Source organism: Pristiophorus japonicus, chromosome 16 (assembly GCF_044704955.1).
Source record: "Pristiophorus japonicus isolate sPriJap1 chromosome 16, sPriJap1.hap1, whole genome shotgun sequence".
Lineage (NCBI taxonomy): Eukaryota > Metazoa > Chordata > Chondrichthyes > Pristiophoridae > Pristiophorus > Pristiophorus japonicus.
Genome location: NC_091992.1, coordinates 74,750,271 through 74,766,670, shown reverse-complemented (window position 1 = coordinate 74,766,670; position 16,400 = coordinate 74,750,271). Strand labels below are relative to the sequence as shown.

The window sequence follows — 16,400 nt, the reverse complement described above, 5'->3', positions numbered from 1 at the left end:
TGGGAAAACTTCCAGTGCTCAGACAGTCACACACGAGCAAGAGCTTCAGAAAGGAAGGAAGAAAAGTAGATCACGTGACTCAATGCATTGATTTTAAACACTGTTGATTGTTGGGATGGGCTGCAAGATAGATACAGATGAGGGAAGCCATTCGGTCTCTGCTAGTTCATGTGTCAAGAAAAAAGCTGCAGTGCCCCCCATCGCAGCATCTCTGATTCCAGAGTTTTTGCCTCCACTTCCCTACTCAGAGGTCCATCGATATGTTGATCATTCTTTGAAGAACGTCCTGATATCAGTTTGAACTTGTGCCCTCTTGTTCAACTATTAGTTTAACTCAAATACCTTATCCACCCCCACATTGGTCTGATCATGCTGGACGTTGTTTTATTTGGAGAGAAGCTTACCATGCAGGATTGCACTGGTTTTAGACTAATGGTGTACTCCCTTTCCCAAGGCACAACAGACAGCAACTGAAGGTGGAGTCTGCTCTTACCGTTTCTCTTCACTGAGTTCTCTTTAACAGCCAGTAAATGAGAAAGGTGTCGAGCGAAGGCTTTAAACAAATCCTGTAGGAATGCAAAGACATGAACCATTATTGATTGACTGAAGTTAGGACTTAACTATTAAATCACTAATCAAATATATAATTCACTAAAAGTGAACAAATTACTAGCATAGCAACGGCAATGAGCAATGCCACAGGAGATCTGCTAGTCATAAATTAAGAACAAGGGGCCTAAGATTTTTTTTTTTAAATCGTAGCCAATCTTTCCAATTCTTTGTCAGATCACAAACGCCAGAGGTCACCTTGCACACATCAAGGATCACCCTGCGCTAATGCTCTTAGCCAAAAGGCCTAGAGCCCAAGCACCGTTCCTGGAAGTACTGCAATACCAGGTTCGTGCCATGGAGGTGGATGGGTCAGCAACCCCACACACCTCCGTGGAGGTGGATGGGTCAGGCCTGGGATGTCCTATTATTGCACTAGCAGCTGAATTTTACCTTAGAAGCAAACCTTCCCTCCTTGTAATAAGGGGTCAAGCACTTGACAACGATATCTGCTGTCTGTTTCAGTTGTCCTCCTTTCGATACAGCTAGAGGCACCTTGCAGCTTTCCTCTTTACATAACTGAGACAAGGAGTCAAAGGTCACCTTCTTCTTGATTGGAGTGCCCTTAATATCAGGTGGGGATAAGATGGAGGAATTGTTGCTGGTTCGTTGTCGCTTTGGCACCAGTGACTCTGATCCCTGAAAGAATATAGGTGATAAATTCAAGGCACATAGACCACGTCAGAGTAAGTGTAACAAACATCTAGGTGACTCACCTCATCTGTTGCCAGACTTTTATCAACAGCAGAGGGGGCACCTTCCCACACTTGGCTGCTTGTGTCACCCAGCATTTCCCCACCAGGAGCTTTCTCTACGTTCCTGACTCTGTCACTTGGTAAAACAACAATACAAATCAAGATGATCCTGGGACATGGACAACATCAACATACAAACCAGACAGTACTTCCCTGTGGATATTCAATCTGCCAGTGTTGTGTATTTCTCTGGGATAAAAACAGAAGTAGACAATTCGGCCCCTTAAACCTATTCTGCCATTCGGTTAGATCATGGCTGATCTGCACCTCAACTCCAAAAACTTGTTTTTGCTCCATGAGGAGATTTAATAGAGGTGTTCAAAATCATGACTGGTTCAGAGTAATTAAGAAGAAACTGTTTCGAGTGGCAGAAGGGTCAGTAACCAAAGGACACAGATTTAAGTTGATTGGCAAAAGAATCAGAGGCGACATGAGGAAACATTTTTTTTGTTACGTAGCGAGTAGTTATGATCTGGAATGCGCTGCCTGAAAGGGTGGTGGAAACAGGTTCAATATTAACTTTCAAAAGAGAATTACACAAATACTTGGAGAAAAAATGTACAGGGCTATGGGGAACAGAGCAGGGACAGGTGATTAATTGGATAGTTCTACCAAAGAGCCGGCACAGGTACAATGGGCCAAATGGCCTCACTCTGTGCTGTATTATTCTATAATTCTATCTGTGATACCATTCCCTATCAAAAATCTATTGATTGATCTCAGTCTTGGACATTTAATTTGACCCCAGCATCTCCAGTCTTTTGGAGAAGAAAGTTCCAGATTTCCACTACCCATTTTGTTTAAAATTGCTTCCCGATTTTACTTCTAAATGGCCGAGCTCTAACTTTATTATGTCCCCTTGTTCCCCCACCAGAAAAAGTAGTTGGTATCAATCTTATTTTAAAAAACCTTAATTAGATCATCCCTCAACTTTCTAAACTCAAGGGGATAAAAACCAAGTTTATGTAACCTGTCCTCATAATTTAACCCTTAAAGCTGTGTTTTCATTTTGGTGAAGATCAACTAAGCACAGACCAGAACGGAACCTGGAACTTTCTGGCATGTATAAAATTAATGCTACACCAGCATCATCATCATAGGCAGTCCCTCGAAATCGAGGAAGACTTGCTTCCACTCAAAGTGAGTTCTCAGGTAACTGTATAGTCCAATGCGGGAATTAGTCTCTGGAACAGGTGGGGCAGACAGTGGTTGAAGGAAAGGGAGGGTGGCGAGCCTGGTTTGCCGCGCGCTGTCTGCGCTTGGTTTCTGCATGCTCTCGGCGACGAGACTCAAAGTGCTCAGCGCCCTCGCGGATGCTCTTCCTCCACTTTGGGCGGTCTTGGGCCAGGGATTCCCAGGTGCTAGTGGGGATATTACACTTTATCAAGGAGGCTTTAAGGATGTCCTCTACCCACCTGGGGCTCACTTGCCGTGTAGGAGTTCAGAGTAGAGCGCTTGCTTGGGGAGTCTCATCTCGGGTATGCAGACGATGTGGCCTACCCAACGGAGCTGGTAGAGTGTGGTCAGTGCTTCGATGCTGGAGGTGTTGGCCTGAGCACAAACACTGATGTTGGTGTGTCTATCCTCCTAGTGGATTTGCAGGATCTTGCTGAAGCAGTGCTGATGGTACTTCTCTAGCACTTTGAGGTGTCTGCTGTATATAATCCACATCTCAGTCATATAGGTAGGCAGGTATCACTACTGCCCTGTAGACCCTAAGCTTGATGCCAGATTTGAAATACTGGTCTTCTAACACTCTCTTCCTCAGGCGACCGAAGGCTGCGCAGGCACACTGGAGGCGGGGTTGGATCTCTTCATTGATGTCTGCCCTTGCTGATGGTAGGTTCCCGAGGTATGGAAAATGGTCCACATGGATTTTGATGACCGGGGGGCAGTGCTGTGTGGCGCGGTCAGGTTGGTGCAGGAGCTTTGTTTTATAGATGTTCAGTGTAAGGCCCATGCTTTCGTACGCCTCGGTGAAGGTGTTGACGATGGCTTGGAGTTCGGCCTCAGTGCCCACAGACGCAAGCGTCGTCTGGTACTGTAGTTCGATGACAGAGGATGGGACGACCTTGCAACTAGCCTAGAGACATTGGTTCTATAGTTCAGTTCCACTCCAGCGAGAAGCTTGTTGATAGCGAGATGGAGCATTGCAGTGAGGAAAATCAAAGAGCGTTGGTGCGATGACACAGCCTTGCTTGACCCCGGTCCGGATGTGGATTGGGTCTGTGGTGGATCCGTTGGTCAGGATCACGGCTTGCATGTCATCGTGGAGCAGGCGGAGGATGGTTACAAACTTTTGGGGGCAGCCGAAACGGAGGACGACGCTCCATAGTCCCTCACAGTTGACCGTGTCAAAGGGTTTTGTGAGGCCAAAGAAGGCCATGTACAAGGGTTGGTGCTGTTCCCTGCATTTCTCTTGTAGTTGTCGCACATGAAGATCATGTTCGTTGTATCCCTTAGTGGACGGAATCCACATTGTGACTCTGGGAACATCTCTTCAGTCACAGGGAGAAGACGGTAGAGGAGGATTCTTGCGATGACTTTCCCAGTGGCCGACATCAGGGAGATTCCTCTGTAGTTGCCGCAGTCGGACTTCTCCCCTTTTTTGAGGATGATGGTCATGATTACAGCATCTCAAATCTCCTGGCATGCTCTCCTCCTTCCAGATCAGAGCGATGATGTCATGCATTTGCCTCTCGGCCATACTTTAGTGCCTAAGCAGGGATTCCATCTGCTCCTGATGCCTTGTTGTTCGAACTGACGGATGGCCTTTACTACCTCGTGCAGAGCTGGGGTTTTTGCTGATAGTGGCGGGTAGCATACTGCGGGTTGGAGTCGAGGACACTCTTGTCGAAGGTAGAGTCTCGGTTAAGGAAAACTTCGAAGTGCCCCCCCCCCTCCCAGAGTGCCTTGGTGTCCTTAATGGCCTCTCTGTTCTTGGCCAGCAGTGGGTAGGGGCCTTGAGTGCTTGGGCTGTCGATGGTCTTGACTGCTGAAGAATCCTCATGTCATGGTTTTGGGGAGTCAGGAGGTGAGTCACTCACTGCAGAAAACTCTGATATCCTCTTGCAGCCAAGTAAGGAAAGACAACTGCCAACCACATCGGCGCTTGTCAAAAAGATGGACTATCAAGGCACAGCTGGTGCCTTCCACAAAGTGGATCTCTGGCCATCCTAATGCCTGCCCACAGCCAGGAGCTAACACCTGGGAGAGGTGCTGCTGGATCTTCTGTGCTTTCTCCACATACCATCTATTCTTTAGGTCACGGGTTTTTTGTTGGACCTCGGCATTCAGCCACCTGTAGAGCTGCTTTGCTGCTCGAAGGTTGGGTTGCCACTTTAAATTCAGAAATGTCTCATGCTTGCAGCTTATTAGATCCTGAATCTCCCAAGTCGTTCTCGTCAAACCAGTCTTGGTGTATCCTGGTTGAGTGACCGAGGGTCTCTTCGCAGGCGCTGGTTATAGTGGCCTCGAGGGCAGACCAGGCGCTATGGGCACTCTGCGTCTCGGGGTCATCGAGGGTTGGCAGTGAGGCGCTGGCTGTATCGGCCTTTCTTAACTGGGTCTTTGAGTGCCCCGGCATTTATTTTTCTGCGACATTGTTTCTGTTGCCATCGCTGCTTTGGGGCTATGTTGATGTTGATGGTAGAGCGGATTAGACAGTGGTCCATCCAGCAGTCATCAGCTCCTGTTAAGGCGCGGGTGATGCGCACATCCTTGTAGTCCCTCGCTCGGACGATGACATAGTCGAGCAGATGCCAGTGCTTGGAGTGAGGGTGTTGCCATGATGCCTTGTACTTGTCTCTCTGACGGAACAAGGCGTTGGTGATGTCAGGAGCAAGGTACGGCTGGAGTTGGTTTTCCAAATTCCCTCTGCTGATCACATCTCCCCAGAGGTGTGTCCCTTTGCTGACTCTGGCATTGAAGTCGCCGAGGAGGCTCAGTTTGTCGTCCGTAGGGACCCAGGACAGGAATTGTCCTCTTTGGTCTCATTGCATCGAATGTTGGGGTGTATGCGCTGATGACTGTAGCGCACTGGTTCCGGGCTAGGGTGAGCCGGAGTGTCACGAGACGTTTGCTTATCCCGCAGGGGGAGTCTCTGAGACAGCCCACCAGCTCATTCTTGATGGCGAAGCCAACTCCATGGAGGCGGCGTTCTTCTTCTGGTTTACCTTTGAGCTGGCCTTCGCCTACCTGTCGGGTCTCACTTAGGGCGGCGCTGTCGACGTCGAAGCGTCTGAGCTCCCGGGCCACGATAGCAGTGCGACATTCTGGTCAGTCGCTGTTGGAGTTGTCCATGAGGGTCCTGACGTTCCAGGTCTCAAACTTCATTTTGAAGGACAAAAGATGCCTGTGAGAGTTCTTTTAATGTGGGGTGGCCACACAGGCTTAGCAGAGCAAGGTCTTGGTCCAGTGGCAATGGGATCCAAGACAACTGGAGACCAGACTCTACTGTATGGGCCTAGTTGCCTACAGTGAGGTGCGAGCCGTAAGCTCGACACTGAGCAGCGCCTTTCAGGGAGATGGTGAGAGATCCAAGGTGTGGAGAGTGGGGGTGAGAGATTTGAGGTAATGCTTCCCTCTCCCAGGTGTGGGCAGGCATTAGGATGGCCAGAGATCCACTTTGTGGAAGGCACCAGCAGTGCCTTGATAGTCCATCTTTTTGACAAGCGCCGATGTGGTTGGCAGTTGTCTTTCCTTACTTGGCTACAAGAGGATATCAGAGTTTTCTGCAGTGAGTGACTCACCTCCTGACTCCCCAAAGCCTTCACACCACCTACAAGGCACAAATCAGGAGGGTGATGGAATACTCTCCACTTGCCTGGATGAGTGCAGCTCCAATAATACTCAAGAAGCTCGACACCATCCAGAACAAAGCAGCCGCTTGATTGGCACCCCATCCAACACCTTCAACATTCACTCCCTCCACCACCAGCGCACCGTGCAAGATGCACTGCAGGATCTTGTCAAGGCTTCTTCAGCAGCACCTCTCAAACCCGTGATCACTACCACCTAGAATGATAAGGGCAGCAGGCGCATGATAACACCATCACCTGCAAGTTCCCCTCCAAGTTACACACCATCCTGACTTAGAAATATATCGCCCTTCCTTCATCGTCGCTGGGTCAAAATCCTGGCACTTCCTACCTAACGGTACTGTGGGAGCACCTTCACCACACGGACTGCAGCGATTCAAGGCGGCAGCTCACCACCACCTACTCAAGGGCAATTAGGGTTGGGCAATAAATGCTGGCCTTGCCAGCGACGCCAGCGTTCTATGAATGAATAAATAAAATTTAAAAAGAGAAGATCCTGGGCTTAATCCCCAGCCTGTGGTGATTTGAGAGAGAGTGGCTGCCTGTTTTGGGTTTCTTGACCATTCTTCCACAAAAAGAATTTGCAAGAGTTTGTTTTAAATGTTAATTTTTTAAAGCCAAGTTCATTCACCCAATTCCTCTAACTTATACCAACTTGATATTTAGGGCACTCATTAGGGAAAAGAATGCATCTAGATGAAAGGTGGTTAAAATGCTATCGTGCCACGGTTTGATGTTGCTACCCCAAAGACTAAAGGATGAAAACTCCGTAAGCCTATGTTGGCAATCAATAAACACCTCATAACTGTGTGCACTGGGAAGTCATGGTCCCAGACACTCGATGTGGGTGGTCTGGCAGGACTTTGCTCCTGGCTGTGAACACAGGGCGATCAAAACAGAGACAGAGACACAGGCAGTCAACTTTTAAACAGAAAGTTGCAAGAGCAAGCTTTGGCCAGGCTCAGAAGGAAGCAGGAGGCCAGTTAGGAGTTAATATGTTTTAAGTCAAGTCAAGCATCCTAAGGTCTTAAAAGAAGTGGCTGCAGAGATAGTGGATGCATTGGTTGCAATCTACCAAAATGCCCTAGTTTCTGGAGAGGTCCCAGTGGATTGGAAAACCGCAAATGTAACACCCCTATTCAAGAAAGGAGGGAAACAGAAAGCAAGAAACTATACACCAGTTAGTTTAACATCTGTCATTGGGAAAATGCTGGAGTCCATTATTAAGGTAGTAGTAGTAGGGCATTTAGAAAATCATAATAAACCATGCTGACTCTGCTTGATTGTATGAAAGGGAAATCATCTTTGACAAATTTTCTAGAGTTCTCTGAGGATGTAACGAGCAGGGCGGATAAAGGGGAACCAGTAGATGTAGTGTATTTGGATTTCCAGACGGCATTCGATAAGGTGCTACATAAAAGGTTACTGCACAACTTTGGTTCTGTCTTCATGAAGGAAGATACAAATAACCTTCCGGAAATACTAGGGGACCTTGGGTCTAGTGAGAAGGAGGAACTGAAGGAAATCCTTATTAGTCAGGAAATTGTGTTAGGGAAATTGATGGGATTGAAGGCCGATAAATCCCCGGGGCCTGATAGTCTGCATCCCAGAGTACTTCAGGAAGTGGCCCTAGAAATAGTGGTTGCATTGGTGATCATTTTCCAACAGTCTATCGACTCTGGATCAGTTCCTAGGGACTGGAGGGTAGCTAATGTAACACCACTTTTTAAGAAAGGAGGGAGAGAGAAAACAAGTATTATAAACTGGTTAGTCTGATATCAGTAGTGGGGAAAATGTTGGAATCAATTATTAAAGATGAAATAGCAGCGCATTTGGAAAGCAGTGACAGGATTGATCCAAGTCAGCATGGATTTATGAAAGGGAAATCATGCTTGACAAATCTTCTAGAATTTTTTGAGGTTGTAACTAGTAGAGTGGAGAAGGGAGAACCAGTGGATGTGGTGTATTTGGACTTTCAAAAGGCTCTTGGACAAGGTCCCACACAAGAGATTGGTGTGCAAACTTAAAGCACATGGTATTGGGGGTAATGTATTGACATGGATAGAGAACTGGTTGGCAGACAGGAAGCAGAGTCGGGATAAACGGGTCCTTTTCAGAATGGCAGGCAGTGACTGGTGGGGTGCTGCAGGGCTCAGTGCTGGGACCCAAGCTATTTACAATATACTTTAATGATTTGGATGAGGGAATTGAGTGTAATATCTCCAAGTTTGCAGATGACACTAAGCTGGGTGGCAGTGTGAGCTGTGAGGAGGACGCTAGGAGGCTGTAGGGTGACTTGGATAGGTTAGGTGAGTGGGCAAACACATGGCAGATGCAGTATAATGTGGATAAATGTGAGGTTATCCACTTTGGTGCAGAAACACGAAGGCAGATTATGAGTGGCGGCAGATTAGGAAAAGGGGAGGTGTAACGAGATCTGGGTGTCATAGTACATCAGTCATTGAATGCTGGCGTGTAGGTACAGCAGGCGGTGAAGGCGGAAAATGGTATGTTGGCCTTAATAGCTAGGGGATTTGAGTATAGGAGCAGGGAGGTCTTACTGCAGTTGTACAGGGCCTTGTTGAGACCTCACCTGGAATATTGTGTTCGGTTTTGGTCTCCTAATCTGAGGAAGGACATTCTTGCTATTGAGGGAGTGCAGCGAAGGTTCACCAGACTGATTCCCGGGATGGCTGGACTGACATATGAGGAGAGACTGGATCGACTTGGCCTGTATTCACTGGAGTTTAGCAGGATGAGAGAGGATCTCATAGAAACATATAAAATTCTGACGGGACTGGACAGGTTAGATGCAGGAAGAATGTTCCCGATGTTGGGGAAGTCCAGAACCAGGGGACATAGTCTAAGGATAAGGGGTAAGCCATTTAGGACTGAGATGAGGAGAAACTTCTTCACTCAGAGTTGTTAACCTGTGGAATTCTCTACTGCAGAGAGTTGTTGATGCCAGTTCATTGGAGATATTCAAGAGTTAGATATGGCCCTTACGGCTAAAGGGATCAAGGGTATGGAGAGAAAGCAGGAAAGGGGTACTAGGGTGAACGATCAGCCATGATCTTATTGAATGGTGGTGCAGGCTCGAAGGGCCGAATGGCCTACTCCTGCACCTATTTTCTATGTAAGAGCTCACAGGGTTGGGGCTAATATATTAGCATGGATAGAGGATTAACAAAACAGGGAGTCGGGATACATGGGTCTTTTTCAGGTAAATTGCAACAAGTGGGGTGCCACAGTGATCAGTGCTGGGGCCTCAACTATTTACACTCTACAGTAATGACTTGGATGAAGGGAACGAGTGCATTGTAGCCAAATTTGCTGATGATACAAAGATAGGTGGGAAAGTAAGTTGTGAAGAGGACACAAAAAATCTGCAAAAGGATATAGAAACATAGACATAGAAACACAAAAATTGGTGCAGGGGTAGGCCATTCGGCCCTTCGAGCCTGCACCACCATTCAATATGATCCTGACTGATCATGCACTTCAGTACCCCATTCCTGCTTTCTCTCCATACCCCTTGATCCCTTTAGCTGTAAGGGCCACATCTAACTCCCCTTTTGAATATATCTAATGAACTGGCCTCAACAACTTTCTGTGGTAGAGAATTCCACATGCTCACAACTCTGAGTGAAGAAGTTTCTCCTCACCTCGGTCCTAAATGGCTTACCCCTTATCCTTAGACTGTGACCCCTGGTTCTGGACTTCCCCAACATCGGGAACATTCTTCCTGCATCTAATCTGTCCAATCCCGTCAGAATTTTATATGTTTCTATGAGATTCCCTCTCATTCTTCTAAATTCCATTGAATACAAGCCTAGTCGATCCAGTCTTTCTTCATGTCAGTCTTGTTATTCCGGGAATCAGCCAGGTGAACCTTTGCTGCACTCCCTCAATAGCAGGAATGTCCTTCCTCAGATTAGGAGACCAAAACAGTACACAATATTCAAGGTGCGGCCTCACCAGGGTTCTGTACAACTGCAGTAAAACCTCCCTGCTCCTATACTATATAGATAAACTAAGTGAGTGGGCAAATATTTAGCAAATGGAGCATAATGTGGGAAAGTATGAGATTATCTACTTTAGTAGGAAGATTAAAAAAGCAAATTATTTAAATGGAGAGATGAGAAAAGTGCTGCTGCAGAGTGATCTGGTGGTCCTTGTGCAAGAAATAGAAAAAGTTAGTATGCAGGTACAGCAAGTAATTAGGAAGGCAAATGGAATGTTGGCCTTTATTGCAAGGGGGATAGAGTATAAAAGTAGGGAAGTCATGCTACAACTGTACAGGGTATTGGTGAGACCACACCTGGAGTACTGCGTACAGTCTTAGTCTCCGTATTTAAGGAGGGATATACTTGCATTGGAGGCAGTTCAGAGAAGTTTCACTAGGTTGGTTCCCGAAATGAAGGGATTATCTTATGAAGAAAGGTTGAGCAGGTTGGGCCTTTACTCATTGGAGTTTAGAAGAATGAGATGATCTTATTGAAACGTATAAGATTCTGAGGGGGCTTGACAGGGTAGATGCAGAGAGGATGCTTCCCCTCGTGGGGGAATCTAGAACTAGGGGGCATAGTTTCAGAATAAGGGGTTGCACATTTAAAACGGAGATGAGGAGGAATTTCTTCTCTCAGAGGGTCGTAAATCTTTGGCATTCTCTACCTCAGACGCTGGGTCATCGAATATATTTAAGGTGGAGATAGACAGATTTTTGAACAATAAGTGAGTCAAGGGTTATGGGGAGTGGATAGGAAAGTGGAGTTGAAGTCAAGATCAGATCAGCCATGATTTTATTGAAGGGCCAAATGGCCTACTCCTGCTCCTATTTCTTATGTTCTTATAAGAAATTCCTCATTTCCCCGCCCCCCCCCCCCGCCCCCAATTCCTTTGGCCAATTATTTTAAATCTATGACCTCTGCTTATAAGATTGATGTAGGGAAGCATAGCATATTTATTATTTTGTATTATTACACTGCTGCTGGGTTGTGTTAGAAGCATGTTTCATGTCACTGTCTTTACATCAGGGTTGTTCTACTTTTGTGTTATCATTTCTGAATGACTTGGCAACCAAGTATGTCTGTGTAACACTAATCCACGACAATAAACCCACTGGCTTCATGTGGGAAACAAACCAGAGAGTATAAAACCATTGGTCTAGACCAATTGTACTAGTTATTATTGGCTACATAAAAGCTGTAAAAGAAATGAGAGATTAGATCATACATTAAGGACAGTGAGTGGTGCAGTGTGGTAGACACTTTCACCACTGGGAACTGGGTTCAAATCCAGTGCAGACTCATTGGATGAAAGACCCATAGAATCTTAGAGCATAGAAGGAGGCCATTCAGCCCGACACGCCAATGCCGGCTCTTTGAAAGAGCTGTCCAATTTAGTGCCACTCCCCATAACCCTGCAAATTAGTTCTCTGCAACTAAGCACCCAATTACCTTTTGAAAGTTCCCACGGAATCTGATTCCAGCACCCTTTCAGGTAATGCACTCCAGATCTTAACCGTGTGTGTGAAGAAATTCCTCCTCATTTCCCCCCCCCCAATTCCTTTGGCCAATTATTTTAAATCTATGACCTCTGCTTACCGAACCACTTGCCAGAGGAAACAGTTTCTCCCCTACTTGCTCTAAAACACTTCATAATTTTAAATATCTCTATTTGGCCTCCCCTTAACCTTCTCTACTCTGAGAACACTCCCAGCTTCTCCTGCCTCTTCACGTAACCAATCTCCCTCATCTGTAGCATCATCCTAGTAAACCTCCTCTGTACCCTCATCCTTCTTAAAGTGAGGAGCTCAGAATTGTACACAAGACTCCAGCCGTGGTCTAATCAATGATTTGTAAGATTGTCTGTTGCCTGTAAGGGTCTAGTGAAATGCATTTGAGCAGCCTCAATCCGGTTACACAGCACAAAAATTGTTCTCATACCAATCTCACTCCGAAAGGTCACAGGATGGACGGCCAATGTGGGAAATGGTACAATTTCTTGAGCAAATTCGTTAGCAATTGAGGGGGCAGAGTAGAGGAAGCTTGATGCTCACACCGGGTGTCTAAAATGGAGAGTGTTCCGTTCCCTAGCACCAACATCCCTCACTTTGATCAGCACAGAGAAAGTCAGTAGGTAGGAAGTAACAGGTAATGCGACACCAGTACTGCCCAGCCTCGAGAGTTACCTTGTCTTTTCATCCATATGGTGACAGGACTGTAAACTTTTCTCCACTGTTTCCACATTTACAGTCTTAGTCACTTTATCCAAATCTGGCAAAGATTCCAGTTCTCCATACGAGGTCCAAATGGAAGAGGATCCTTTGCTGCTGTCCTCCTCTTGCTGTGCACCATTAACAAGAGTGTTGCAGTTGGCACCAAGGCCCTTGGCTGAAGCCTTTGCTACCTCGTTAGATTTGCTCTGCCGAAAGAATTTGGTAATATTCTGTGAGTCCTTCTTGGCACTCTCTGCCAGCCGTTCCCTTTTAGTGAATATCTTCTTGCTGGGACTGGCCTGAAGAGGCAAGGACTGACCTGTTCTCACAGTGCTGACTACAGAGGGTTGTGTAATATCCTGAGATCTCGAATCTTCTTTAATTCCAGCTCTGTTTGCATGGTGTACTGATCTAGCACCAGTCCTCTGTTCACTGGCCACTACCACAGAGCTCTTTAGCATTTCTCCTGCGGTCTGGAATGGGCTCGATGAACTCTGACCTGCTACTCCAACACGCTTTCGCTTGAACTGCAAAACAGAAATAGATCAGCATCTGTCTCATATTTATGGTACAGTGTAAAGACATTGACACTCACAATACAGCGGCTTGAGGTCAGTCACATGCACAATATAGTGGACAGAGGCTTGGTCAGTGACACGATACAGCGGCTGAGGCTTGAGGTTAGTGACACACGACAGCGGACAGAGGCTTGAGGTCAGTGACACGTGACAGCGGGCAGAGGCTTGAGGTCAGTCACATGCACAATACAGCGGGCAGAGGCTCGAGGTAAGTGACACTCACGCGACAATGGGCAGGGGCTTGAGGTCAGCCAGATTCTCTCAATACAGAAGTCAATGGCTTAAGATCAGTCACATACCCATGCAGTCAACCACTCACATTCCAGCATCTCAAGCTCAGCAACTAGGATCAGTGGAAATATGGCAGGATTGCCTCACAGAGAAGAAAAGAAACAGAGAGGAGTAGTTTAATGAAAAAAAAATCATACAACCTAAGGGAATGGAAAAATCTGGTATCATCAGTGTGGCGTTCCTGGTTTCCAATTCTACGTGCTATTTACTAGAATTAGGGGGTGTACATATACTGCATTACAGTGTGCTTTAAAATTCCAAGAGGAGCAGTGTTCCAGCAATGCCACCGTTTTACAAGCAAATGGGCTGAGCAGACTGCCTGAACACACCCACCTAACCGGAAGCCAGGCAACAGTGTCCATGCTGCACCGCTCACCATCTGATCTGAAGGGGACTGGGACTGGCTGGAATTGAGATACACTTAAATATATACAGAGCAATTAAAAAACAGTATGAGGGATAAGGTTATTTGTTTAAAAAAAAATTAAATGGAAAAACGTTGTGGAAAGGTGAAAGGCCATGTTGAGACACACCACCAGGGTGACGAGGAGTAACGAGAAGATGAAATAAATCATGAAGTCGTGATTAGATGATGCCAAGTCCGAGTTATAAAAGCCTGTATGAGGAAGGATAGATTAAGGGAAGGGTCCATAGTTTTGAAGGCCTGCCAAAGAATGAGTTGGAATGGAAGGTTGTGATGTGTTTAGTACACACAGGTTTCAGGGAGCAGGAAGTGTGTTGATAGATCTTAAATTCCCCCCAAACCCAGATACATTACAGAAGACAGAGGGGCTTACACTCCTCCATGAAGAGACAAGAGATGTACTCACAGAATAGAGCTGTGATGCGGAAATAAATGTTTCACTTTCTTTTTCACGGTCTGCTGTTGCCACTGTTGATGCTGTCGTGTCCATTTTAGTCAGTTGTGGGTGCAACGGTTCGCTTTGGGTTGACTTATTAATCTCTGAAACCTGTTATGAAAGCAGGTTAAGGATAGTGTTAAAACCAAGGAAGAGGCATATAAATTGGCCAGAAAAAGCAACAAACCTGAGGACCGGGAGAAATTTAGAATTCACAGAGGAGGACTAAGGGTTTAATTAAGAGGGGGAAAATAGAGTACAAGAGGAAGCTTGCAGGGAACATAAAAACTGATTGCAAAAGCTTCTATAAATATGTGAAGAGAAAAAGATTAGTGAAGTCAAACGTCGGTCCCTTGCAGTCGGATTCAGGTGAATTTATAATGGGGAACAAAGAAATGGCAGACCAATTGAACAAGTACTTCGGTTATGTCTTCACGAAGGAAGACACAAATAACCTTCCGAATGTACTAGGGGACAGTGGATCTAGTGAGAAGGAGGAACTGAGGGATATCCTTATTAGGCAGGAAATTGTGTTAGTGAAATTGATGGGATTGAAGGCCGATGAATCCCCAGGACCTGATAGTCTGCATCCCAGAGTACTTAAGGAAGTGGCTCTAGAAATAGTGGATGTATTGATCATTTTCCAACAGTCCAACGGCTCTGGATCAGTTCCTATGGACTGGAGGGTAGCTAATGTAACACCACTTTAAAAAAAAAGGAGGGAGAGAGAAAACGGGGAATTATAGACTGGTTAGCCTGACATCAGTAGTGGGGAAAATGTTGGAATCAATCATTAAGGATGAAATAGCAGCGCATTTGGAAAGCAGTGACAGGATCGGTCCAAGTCAGCATGGATTTATGAAAGGGAAATCATGCGTGATGAATCTTCTAGAATTTTTTGAAGATGTAACTAGCAGAGTGGACAAGGGAGAACCAGTGGATGTGGTGTATTTGAACTTTCAAAAGGCTTTTGACAAGGTCCCGCACAAGAGATTGGTGTGCAAAATCAAAGCACATGGTATTGGGGGGTAATGTTCTGACGTGGATAGAGAACTCGTTGGCAGACAGGAAGCAGAGAGTCGGGATAAACAGGTCCTTTTCAGAATGGCAGGCAATGACTAGTGGGGTGCCGCAGGGCTCAGTGCTGGGACCCCAGCTCTTTACGATATACATTAATGATTTAGATGAAGAAATTGAGTGTAATATCTCCAAGTTTGCAGATGACACTAAACTGGGTGGCAGTGTGAGCTGTGAGGAGGACGCTAAGAGGCTGCAGGGTGACTTGGACAGGTTAGGGGAGTGGGCAAATGCATGGCAGATGCAGTATAATGTGAATAAATGTGAGGTTATCCATTTTGGGGGCAAAAACACGAAGGCAGATTATCTGAATAGCGGCAGATTAGGAAAAAGGGAGGTGCAACGAGACCTGGGTGTCATGGTTCATCAGTCATTGAAAGTTGGCATGCAGGTACAGGCGGTGAAGAAGGCAAATGGTATGTTGGTCTTCATAGCTAGGGGATTTGAGTATAGCAGCAGGGCGGTCTTACTGCAGTTGTACAGGGCCTTGGTGAGGCCTCACCTGGAATATTGTGTTCAGTTTTGGTCTCCCAACCTGAGCAAGGACGTCCTTGCTATTGAGGGAGTGCAGCGAAGGTTCACCAGACTGATTCCTGAGATGGCTGGACTGACGTATGAGGAGAGACTGGATCAACTGGGCCTTTATTCACTGGAGTTTAGAAGGATGAGAGGGGATCTCATAGAAACGTACAAGATTCTGAAGGGACTGGACAGGTTAGATGCAGGAAGAATGTTCCCGATGTTGGGGAAGTCCAGAACCAGGGGACACAGTCTTAGGATAAGGGGTAGGCCATTTAGGGCTGAGATGAGGAGAAACTTCTTCACTCAGAGTTGTTAACCTGTGGAATTCCCTGCCGCAGAGAGTTGTTGATGCCAGTTCATTGGATATATTCAAGAGGGAGTTAGATATGGCCCTTATGGCTAAAGAGATCAAGGGGTATGGAGAGAAAGCAGGAAAGGGGTACTGAGGGAATGATCAGCCATGATCTTATTGAATGGCGGTGCAGGCTCGAAGGGCCGAATGGCCTACTCCTATTTTCTATGTTTCAGCAGCAAGGAACAGGAGATTGTGCTCCCTTGTGCTGGATTGCCTACCAGAGCAAACAGTTTCTCTGTATCCACCCTACTGAATTCCTTTATCATTTTAAAAACCTAGATTAGATCGCCCCTCAAACTTCTAAACTCAAGCA

The 16,400-nt window shown here is 46.2% G+C and overlaps 1 protein-coding gene across 5 annotated transcripts in view; it reads right to left on the bottom strand.

Annotated features, from left to right (window-relative positions):
* recql5 (RecQ helicase-like 5) overlaps positions 1–16,400 on the bottom strand; it is a 120,463-nt gene that overhangs the window by 5,870 nt on the left and 98,193 nt on the right. For 2 of the 5 annotated variants that reach the window (XM_070857452.1, XM_070857455.1), the window contains 5 exons: positions 14,104–14,244; positions 12,378–12,931; positions 1,326–1,440; positions 1,003–1,248; positions 494–566 (listed from right to left, as the gene is read on the bottom strand). In XM_070857452.1, coding sequence (XP_070713553.1) covers positions 494–566; positions 1,003–1,248; positions 1,326–1,440; positions 12,378–12,931; positions 14,104–14,244 — 1,129 coding nt within the window. Of the gene's footprint in view, positions 1–493; positions 567–1,002; positions 1,249–1,325; positions 1,441–12,377; positions 12,932–13,281; positions 13,356–14,103; positions 14,245–16,400 lie in introns of those variants that run through there. The other 3 variants (XM_070857453.1, XM_070857454.1, XR_011587294.1) reach the window with 3 other exon arrangements.